Genomic DNA, 10547 nt, shown 5'->3' on the forward strand with positions numbered 1-10547 from the left:
CTCAGTAAAGACGGAAGTTGGTCTTCCACAGGAAGGACACTGGCCTGGGACGTGACTACCCACCATAGACGGCTTTTAATGAAAGGTTTCTAACGTCAAACCATCCTTTGTGGTCACTTTACGTCTCTGGAGTTGGCAAGGCCGACACCCAAGCCTTCCCGGGGGTGGTCAGGTCAGCATGTGGCCCTTTCTTCGTCCACAGTAGGAATGTCTTACTATTTGTTAAAATAGTGCATTCAGTGTCTTCTGTGTTGTCTTGTTTATGCTGAGAAGGTAAATATACTTTGGAACTGAACTTATATGAATTCACCGCTATATTCTAAGTTTTATTCTGGAACTGGATAAAAGACACAAAACACTAACAGGAAGAGGGAAACTTTCGAACTCAAGCGACTTTCAACATGTTGTGCCTTTGGTCGAGCTTTAAATCATTTTTAAGAAACACTGATTTAAGTGAATTGAATCCAACTCATCTTTGAAACTGATTCCTCTCATTGCGAAAAACCAGTTGCATATTTGGAGACAATACGGAGCTCAAATATTTCTTATTTGTGATCGCCCTCGCAGCTTTTTTGCCCTCCTCCTCTACTAGACAGATGACTAACTGTGATGGAGACTGAAATCCACATGGGCACTCCCTTTATGAAACCAAAGTGTGTGTGTGGAGCAGGGGGGGGGGGGGGCGCTGAGACAGTCTGATGCCGGAAATGGTACAACTGGGGCTGAGCCCCATCGCTGGTCACCCGGAGGCCGGCAGCTGCCCCCGACGCTCCCCAGCAGTTGGAAACTTTCTAGAAAAGCACGAATTGTTTCCTTTGACACGTCTTGGTTCCTGCAAGAACAGATGGCTCCTCTTCAGCTCTTTTCTACAGAAAATAATGTTCGGCCGTCTCTTGTTCCTAGACAGTCTGCAGATTTTTTTTCCTCCCCTCTTTCTATTTTATAAGTTATCTTTTAAAAATTATTTTTATTTTTAACTCTCACCCGAGGATATTCATCCATTCATTTTTTATTTTATTTTTTTTAGAGAGAGAGGGAAAGACAGAGAGAGACATCGATGTGAGAAACACATTGATTGGTTGCCCTGCACACACCCTGACCAGGGCCCGGGCTGGGAGGAGGCTGCAACCGAGGTACGAGCCCTTGACTGGAATCGAAGCCCAGACCCTTTCAGTCCACAGGCTGATGCAGTATCCACTGAGCCACACCAGCAAGGGCTGTAAATTATCTTTTTGACTTTGTTGGATGAAATGAATCTATTGCTCTCACACCTTGTTCGCAGCACAGGATGTGTTAACAATTAGCTAAATGCCTGAGTTACTATGACAACCGCACCACTGAGCCCGGGGGGTGGTAACCATTACCGCCTCTAGGAGATGGGCTGAGGGTGGCATGAGATGGCAGTTGTGAGACACAGACCAGAAGCGGATCCTGCTAGTGCGGTGGCTGCACAACATTGCTCCACCCCGAGGAAGTGCAGGCTCTGGGATGGGCCTGAACTTGCTGTTGGGATTTTCCAAATACCTGACCCACAGTGTGACGGGGCCTTGCCCAGCGCACTGCCTGTGGCCTCATTCGTTCCTCTCTCTCCCTCCCTTCCTCCCTCTCTCCTTCCCTCCCTCCCTCTCTCTCTTTCTGTTTCTCTCCTCCCCCACCCCATCTTTTTGTTTGTTTGTTATTTTCTCTTCTTTTTCTTCTTCTTGTTCCTCTCTCTCTTGTTCTGCAGCCTCATTTGCCCACACCCTGCTTTGCCCAGTCTCCTGCCTCCACGTATGCTGGACCTCTGTTAGACTCCCCCTCTCCCTCCTTCCTGCCTTGAACACTCCTCCTCACCCTGCAGGCACCTGCCTGGTCGGGCCTTCCTGGGAGGTTCCGTGACCAGCTGCTCCCGTGGCTCTGGGTAACGGCCAGTTCCCACTGGATTGTCTAGTTGTCACCCCACAGGGGCTGAGCTCGCCCACCCACGGTGGCTCAGAGGTTGGGTGGTGACCTATGAACAAGGAGGTCGTGGACTGAAGGGTCCTGAGTTCAATTCCAGTCAAGGGCACACTCCTGGGTTGTGGGCATTGGATCCCCAGGAGGGGGCATGTGGGAGGCAGCCCATCAATGATTCTCTTATCATTGATGTTTCTTTTTAAAAAATATACATTTTATTGATTTTTTACAGAGAGGAAGGGAGAGGGATAGAGAGTTAGAAACATCGATGAGAGAGAAACATTGATCAGCTGCTTCCTGCACACCTCCCACTGGGGATGTGCCCGCAACCAAGGTACATGCCCTTGACCGGAATCAAACCTGGGACCCTTCAGTCCGCAGGCCGACGCTCTATCCACTGAGCCAAATTGGCCAGGGTTATCATTGATGCTTCTATCTCCCTCTCCCTTCCTCTTTGAAATCAATAAAAAAATTAAAAAAGTAAATAGGTTAAAAAAAAAGGTTAAATGTAAGTACAGGACACTGACTAGATCAGTGGTCGGCAAACTCATTAGTCAACAGAGCCAAATATCAACAGTACAACGATTGAAATTTCTTTTGAGAGCCAAATTTCTTAAACTTCTTCTAATGCCATTTCTTCAAAAGAGACTCGCCCAGGCCGTGGTATTTTGTGGAAGAGCCACACTCAAGGGGCTAAAGAGCCGCATGTGGCTCTCAAGCCGCAGTTTGCCGACCACTGGACTAGATCATATTCGTCCTTTATTTAAGCGTGTACATAGACTCAGATGCTAGGGGTTGTGGGTTAACTCCCAATAGCTGTGTCCCCTGGGAAACTCTACCTCTCCTAGCCCTCCTCTCCTCATCCCCCAAATCAGAGAGAATGATGGGAGGTTGTCACAGATTGAATGCACTGGTAGATCGACAAAGTGCCTAGAACAGTGCCTGGCACTGAACAAACCCCAATGAATGTTGCCCATCACCATTATGACGGCCATTCTCAGAGTCGAGAACACTATCAGGTATCTGATGAATTACAGAAGTGAATTAACCGATCTCTCCCTTTTCACAGGAGGAGCAAATGGGCTTTAGACACGTCTTTCCCCATCACTGGTCACTGCTGGACACTGTGACATCTCACTAACCGATGAAAATGAGAGGTACTAGGAAATAAAGGCATATTTCTAACAATTGTGGAAGGATAATTAAGAACCTGGCTAAAACGTCATTTTCTTTCCTCTGAGTATAAAAATATTAAATGTACATTGCAGAAATTTGGGCGGGGAGGGGGATAAAAAGGGATGGGGGTGGGGTGGGGATTTGAATGAATGAAGCCAGAAGCAACTCTCAGTTGAGGACACCAGCCGTGAAGGTGACCTGACTTATTTAGTTTTAATATGTTTTTATTGATGTCAGAGAGGAAGGGAGAGAGAGAGAGAAACATCAATGATGAGAGAGAATCACGGATTGGCTGCCTCCTGCGTGCCCCCTACCCGGGATCACGTCCACAACCTGGGCATGTGCCCTGACGGGGAATCGAACCACAGCCTCCTGGTTCACAGGTCGACGCTCAACCCCTGAGCCACGCCGGCCGGGCTGGGTGACCTGGTTTGGACCAGGCAGACACCATGCGTGAGACCAGTGCTCCTTGCTCCACCCTCGAGGCTCTCTCATCAGGCTGCGGGGACCCAGGGCTGGTTTTACTCAGAAGCAACCCACACACCTTGCAGATTATGGCTGATCAGGTTGTGTTTGCCCAAATCAGGGCAGACCCTGCAGTTTTTAGACGATTCTAGAAGCATCCAATTCTGCAGCGAGGCCTCTAAGAGGTCTGTGTTAGTTCCTTCATATACATGCACAATTGTCCATGAACTTTGGGGCAGGACTAACGCCTCTTCTCCACTCAACCATTTGGAAGGTCACTGAGAAAAGGTGGGATAAGTCTCCCGCTAAAAAGCAATGTTACATTGACAAGGGGAAGAGGAAATGTGGTGCTTCTCCTTGAATTTGCTGAGAATCGAGGGGTTTGTGGAATCGTTTGGGCATCTTGGGCCATTTTCCACGGAAAGGTTGACAGGCGTGTGAAGTCCAGATCTCCAAGCTTCCTCCCGCAGGGGAACTGGGCCCCTCCGTGCGGACGATTTTTGTGGGCTTCAAGTTTTGGGGGGAAAACAAACACAAACGCTCCTCCCCGCGAGGGGCGGGGCGAGGCCTAGGCGACGCACCAATCAGAGCACGCCCTGCCCTATATAAGGCGTGAGGGGCCCCCCCCACCCCCTCAAGGCGCTTGACCCTCCTCCCCGGCTCTCCTCTGTGGACCCTCTGCCCTGGGATGTCCGAGACGGCCCCTGTGGACCCGGCAGAGCCTGGCCCGGCTTTCATGGCGAAGCCGAACATCAAGAAGCGAGGGAAGAAGCAGGTGGGCCTGGCGGGCGTGAGTCGCAAGACTCCAAGCCCGTCGGTGTCCAAGGTGATCACGGAGGCCTTGTCGCTGTCCCAGGAGCGGGCGGGCATGTCGCTGGCCGCGCTCAAGAAGGCGCTGGCGGCCGCGGGCTACGACGTGGACAAGAACAACAGCCGCATCAAGCTGGTGCTCAAGAGCCTGGTGAGCAAGGGCACCCTGGTGCAGACCAAGGGCACCGGCGCCTCGGGCTCCTTCCGGCTCAGCAAGAAGGCGGCTCCCGAGCTGGTCAAGGTCAAGAAGGCCGCCTCCGCCAAGAGCAAGAAGCTGGTCTTGTCCCGGGAGTCCAAGTCGCCCAAGAGCGCCACCGCCAACAAGAGAGCTCAGAAGCCCAGGGCATCGGCGTCCCCAAAAGCCGCCCGCGGCGTCAGGAAGGCGGCCGGGCCCAAGGGCAGGCCCCCGCGCAAGAGCCCGGCCAAGGCCAAGGCCGACAAGCCCACGGCCGGGAGGCCCAAGGGGACCCAGCAGAAGGCCAAGCCCAGGAAGGCAGCATCTAAGAAGTAAAAGGCCCATCTTCAAAACAGGAGAAAACGACACAAAATAAACCCAAAGGCTCTTTTAAGAGCCACCCAAGTCGTGGTAAAACGGCGTAGCACTGGGGGCTGCCGGGAGCTCGTGACTTCCTGGTCAACCTCGTTGCAAACTTGCTGTTTGGTTAGACGTGGACAGGTCGGCTAGGATCCACATGTGCACAGGTCTGCCTGGACGGACTCGTGTTGCCCGGCTCCACGATGCCGGGTTGTACTCCGCTGCAACGCCTCCTGCCTTGTGCAAGCTTATCCTTTACAGGGAATGCCAGCGTTGTGTAGAGAGGAGTGGAGAGCTGCTCACAGCCCCAACATACCTTCATTTTCCTTTAACAAGTGCCACATTGCCTCTTACACTTTCGTATGGTGTCATCCTAATGAGTTTTTTTAAATTATTGATTGCAAAGAGGGAGAGGGAAGCATCAAGGAGGACAATTGGCTGCTTCCTGCACACCCTCCTCTGGGGATCGAGCCCACCACCCCGGAATGTGCCCTGACCACCTGGTTCATAGGTTGATGCTCAACCACTGAGCCATGCCAGCTGGGCAAAAGGTTGGTTTTGTTTTTACTTTTTGAGGGATCACGAATTTATTTGACCATCCGCACACCAGGTGGCTGAGCCTGGATGGCTCCAGCCCCCAGTGTAAAAGGTTGTGTCTTAAGTCTGCTGTCCACGGGCATTGTAGGGTCATACACAGACATCAAAGTGTCAGAATTTGGATTACAAAGATTTTTTACATTTTTAATGTTAAACTGGTTTTGTTTACATTATGAGTGTGATTAGCCAGTAAGTCAAATATTTACAGTTGTCACAAGAATATTGAAATGCTATATATCCTCATTTCCATAGTATGTAGTTACTATATACTATTGTTATTGTCACATTTTAAAAAAGTTGGCTTGATAAATGATTGCTCTGTTTAATATGAGTGTGATTCCATGTATTTTATTTAGGAAGAGTGTATAGATGGTGTCCCACAGGCAGGAAAATGCTAACCCTAGTCTTTAGGGAAATGTTGGAGGCTGCACAGTTAGGGTCTGAATCAAACGTTTATAAAAAACTGCTTGTATTAATGCATGTTTCTCATTTTAAAATTAGCTTGTTTTCACTTAATTTGGCATTTACTAGAGGCCTGGTGCATGAAATTCATGCATGGGTAGGGTCCCCAGGCCTGGCCAGTGATCAGAGCTGATCTGTGGGGCAACCAGCAGGGCGATTGGGACCCCTGCTCACATCCACCTTGGCCTGGTGCTGCCTGCTCACCTGCTCCACCATCCCGACATGGTCCCGTTCTCATCAGGCCCATTGGGGCCAGCAGTGCCTCCACTGCCACCCACTGCCAACGCCTTGTTGCTGATGCCTACCATGTTCCTCGCCGCCCCCTGGTGGTCAATGCCCTTCTAACTCCCAGTCAGTCTAACTTCCACCATGGGTACAATTTGCATATTAACCTTTTATTATATAGGACCATCGTAAATATGAAATTCATACTGTTAACCCTATTTGGGGCCTTGGTATTTGAGTGCAAAAGGATGTACCGCATCCTTTCAATTGGAGCATCTTCTCCAGGTGGCTCCCTGGCACCTCGCCTTTCAGAACTCCTTTGTATAATTGGGCCTCGGAGGGAAGAACTTAAACTGCATCTCACACGGAAAACGACTTGACACCATGGCTTCCGTCTGTGCAGAATCAGCCCGAGTCCGAGCCTTGCTGGATATGATGCCCAGTCTCCTTGGAGGCTGGACATTTTCTGCTCTGGGGATAGGCTTTGGTTACCTGACAAGCGGTGGACTGACCTCGGGCCCGCAGACCCTCACATCGCGGAGGAACAAGGACCAACAACGGGCCTCCTCCCGCCCTGCAGCCACCGTCTCCCAGCATCACTCAGATCATCGTCTGTAACCCGTTCCACACCCGATGGGCACCCGTGCTCCTCCGGCCTTTGAGCGCCCGGCACACCGCGGGTTAGGAACAGCCTGAGCGTGTGGCTCAGGGGCCGAGCGTCGACCTAGGAACCCGGAGGTCACAGTTCGATTCCCGGTCAGGGCACAGGCCCAGGTTATGGGCTCCATCCCCAGCAGGGGGCGTGCAGGAGGCAGCCGGTCCATGCTCTTTCTCACCATGGATGTTTCTCTCTCTCCCTTCTCTGAAATCAATAAAACAACAAAAAACCCACCAAGGTTTCCCCTACCGTTCTGGGAGCAGCAATTAACCCCTCCCTTGAGCCACAGGAAAATGGCCCTGCAGTCCCAGCCCCGAAATTTAACGGTTTTCCGCCCGCACCGGGCATCGTCCCTGGGAGCTTGTCCCCAGGAGGCTCATGGACAGACCGCGTGGGTCAGGCCAGAGGAGAGCTTTCCCGAACGCCCAGCAGCCCAGCAGCCCATCGTGAGATGTTTCTGGAAATCCTCAAAAGGCCTTTGGTTTTGTAACAGAAAGCGAGTCTGTGGATTCAACCTGAGGACAGACATAACACTTTTTATAACCATATGGTAATATTTGAATGGTCCATATTAACAACAAAAAATTTTCCACCGCTTATAGCTGGCACATTTAAAATGAAAAATGAAAAAATAAAAGTAAAAATAAATAATAAAAAGGAAGATGAAAAAAGGAAAATCAGCTGGGAGTCCTGGGAGCGGGGTGGGGTAGGCGCCGGAGAGCTGGAGCCGCAGGGCCGTCCGGGCGGAGGGGGTTAGAGACCGGAGTTCAAGCCCCGACGCCCTCGGTCAAAGGTAATTTGCAAACAGCTTGGCCTCGGGCTTAGGGCGGGGCCCAGCCTGACAACAGAAACCAGCAAAAGTAATTAATTACATTTACACCCAAATCCGGAACAAGGGGGGGGGGGGGGGTTCACAAAGTGTGAAGAGCTTTCCCTTCCCGACATCGCCCGGGGCAAGTAGGTTAGGACACCGAGCCTGGGTGCCTCGGTCGGATTCTAACCCCGGGGGTTCCTGTGGTCGTCTCCCCGCACCGCACACACCTGGTTTGTAATGTCTGTTCAGCCCCCTCCCTCCCTCCCTGCCTTTCCCACTGGGAACCACGTGGGCCGCCACCCCACCCCCCGCCAGGGCTCCGCGCCGCAGGGAGCTTCTCCCCAACCTCGGCCTGTGGTTGAGCCTTTCGTGGGGGGCGGGGAACATGAAGTGTGGAGCCAGAAAAACAAGGAGGGGCCTCCAGAGGTTCATATTCTCCGATGGAAGTCCGAGCCTGGCGAGGACCTCCCCCCTCTGCTCACTCCTGCGGGTCACCCCGGGAGCCCCCGCCCCTCCCGATGGGCCCAGGGCGCCAGCGCCCCTGCGAACTGAAGGTTAGGGCCGCGCCGGCATCAAACAAGGAAATGTCCACAGTAACACGAGCACGACAGCGCGCTCAGCCCTTCCGCGAGGGGGTGGGCGGCCCTGAAAAGGGCCTTTGGTTTTGGGGCGGGAGCCAGTCGGTGGGGCTCAGCCGCCGAAGCCGTAGAGGGTGCGGCCCTGGCGCTTGAGCGCGTACACCACGTCCATGGCCGTAACCGTCTTGCGCTTGGCGTGCTCCGTGTAGGTGACGGCGTCGCGGATCACGTTCTCCAGGAACACCTTGAGCACCCCGCGCGTCTCCTCGTAGATGAGCCCGGAGATGCGCTTGACGCCGCCGCGCCGCGCCAGGCGCCGGATGGCGGGCTTGGTGATGCCCTGGATGTTGTCGCGCAGCACCTTGCGGTGGCGCTTGGCGCCGCCCTTGCCCAGGCCCTTCCCGCCTTTGCCGCGACCGGACATGGCTGCAGTTACAGTGAAGATTCGGGCTGCACCCAGCCCTTTAAATAGAATGTCTGCGGACCTGATTGAGAACCAAAGGCGCTGCGTGTGTGGGTTGTTTTTTTTACACGTTAGGTCATCGCGGGGGAGGAGCGCGGGGAAGAGGAACATCTCAACGTTGTGATTGGCCAGTGAACCTGATTTCATTTCCTTGAAAAGCTTCCCTTTCTTTTCTGTCTGAATTTTTTTTCGTGCTAGTTGGTAAATGGGGTGCATTTTCCTGTTGTTTGACGCTGAAAAAGAGGTTCGCTCAATCTTTCTTTTTATTCCCACGGAGAAACGAGGACATTACGTAATGGTTCCTGGGGGAATGTGGACGTAGTAAGGATGGTGGACTTGTCGGTGGAGGGACTTTTCCTTTCAATCCCTTTAATATTCCTGTTTTAAAAGACGTATTTTGACGGCCTTTTCTGTTTTGGAGAAAGTGTAAGCCTGGCCATGAAGAAGCTCTGACCCTAAGGGTCTATCTAGTGTTTGGAAAGATGGAAAGGCTGACAAAGAACTGAAAATTAAAACCTCTTTTTTCAACATTGGAACCTTTACCAGTTGACGCCTTTGTATGTAAAGCCTGAGTCGGGGAGCATAACGCTGAACTCCAACAAGCAGTGGCCTGGACCCTCACTCCGGCCTGCACTTCCTCACCAGCTCCCTTCCTCCTTTTTCCTAGAATTGGGGATTAAGCCTCTGGTAGGGCTAATCCGTGATTAAGGTCATCACAAAGCCCTCGGGGCCTTCCCCGGAGCGGCCTTTGATGAGGTTATCGGTTTGTAAACAAGGTAAGCCATTTGTGAAATTTTCCACTGAGTCACTCTCGTTGAAAGAAAAAACAACAACACCTCTCCCCATTCTGGTTAATAAATAAATGCCTATTTTGGAAACTTAGGATGAAACTGTTAATGTAAAAACAAACAAACATGCAAACCTGTGGGGAATTTTTGTGAGTTTATTGGAGCCAAACGGCCGACAATGGCGGGAGCAGGCTCTCCGGGGACTGGGAGAGGAACGGAGAATCGCCCCTGTTTTATCCGCTATGATCAGCGGAGCAGGGGTCAGGGGCACAGAAACCCATGGGGACGGGTTAGGGAGGGGCTGGATGAAAGCGAGAGGACAGACACCCACGGGTGGGGGCAGGGGGGTTAACAGCCAACAATTAACTCGTTAACAGTAACAATGAGGGGATTTGTGGCTCCGGTCCCAGCGCTATTTGTTAGGCCCCGAGGGGTCCAGAAAGGGGGAAGTTACCAGTGACCCTGACTTTCCGCAGGTGCCTTATCTTAGATGCAAAAAGACCACAGGCGCAGTCAAGACAGAAGAGGATCTTTGTCCGAGAAGATACTGGCCCGGACTTGCCCGCCCACCATACACCTCCCTTTAAAAAATTTTATTTTCAGACCACCCTTGGGGGTGACGCAGGCCTTCCCTGAGTCAGGTGAGCATGTGGGCCTTGTACACAGTCTGGCCTGAGCAGGACCATGATCATCGGACGCCCGTCAGGAGAGGGGACCCGGGAGACCCGGGGGGGGGGGACAGAATGACTGGGGAGGGACAGAATGACCGGGGGGGACAGAATGATGGGGGGGAGGGACAGAATGACTGGGGGGAGGGACAGAATGACCGGGGGGGAGGGACAGAATGATGGGGGGGGCAGAATGACTGGGGGGAGGGACAGAATGACCGGGGGGGGACAGAATGACGGGGGGGGGGGGAGGGACAGAATGACTGGGGGGAGGGACAGAAAGCCCTGCGTGGCACCTGGTTTTGTAGCTTCAGAGCTGCCCCAAAGGTTCCCTTCTTCGGCCCCAGCTGAGAGATGTCAGGCCGGACTTCCC

General features: G+C 52.6%; 2 protein-coding genes across 2 annotated transcripts; one reads left to right on the forward strand and one right to left on the reverse strand.

Annotated features, from left to right (window-relative positions):
• Positions 1-4264: 4264 nt before the first annotated feature.
• On the forward strand, positions 4265-4897 carry H1-6 (H1.6 linker histone, cluster member; the record flags this gene model as incomplete). Its single annotated transcript, XM_079761834.1, has 1 exon — positions 4265-4897. One exon carries the CDS (start codon positions 4265-4267, stop codon positions 4895-4897), a length of 633 nt encoding a protein of 210 aa, XP_079617960.1.
• A 3392-nt stretch (positions 4898-8289) lies between these two features.
• Positions 8290-8679, reverse strand: LOC307093832 (histone H4; the record flags this gene model as incomplete). Its single annotated transcript, XM_079762105.1, has 1 exon — positions 8290-8679. One exon carries the CDS (start codon positions 8677-8679, stop codon positions 8368-8370), a length of 312 nt encoding a protein of 103 aa, XP_079618231.1. The 3' UTR covers positions 8290-8367.
• Positions 8680-10547: the final 1868 nt, after the last annotated feature.

Source organism: Cnephaeus nilssonii (genome assembly GCF_951640355.1).
Source record: "Cnephaeus nilssonii genome assembly, chromosome: 21".
Classification (NCBI taxonomy): domain Eukaryota; kingdom Metazoa; phylum Chordata; class Mammalia; order Chiroptera; family Vespertilionidae; genus Cnephaeus; species Cnephaeus nilssonii.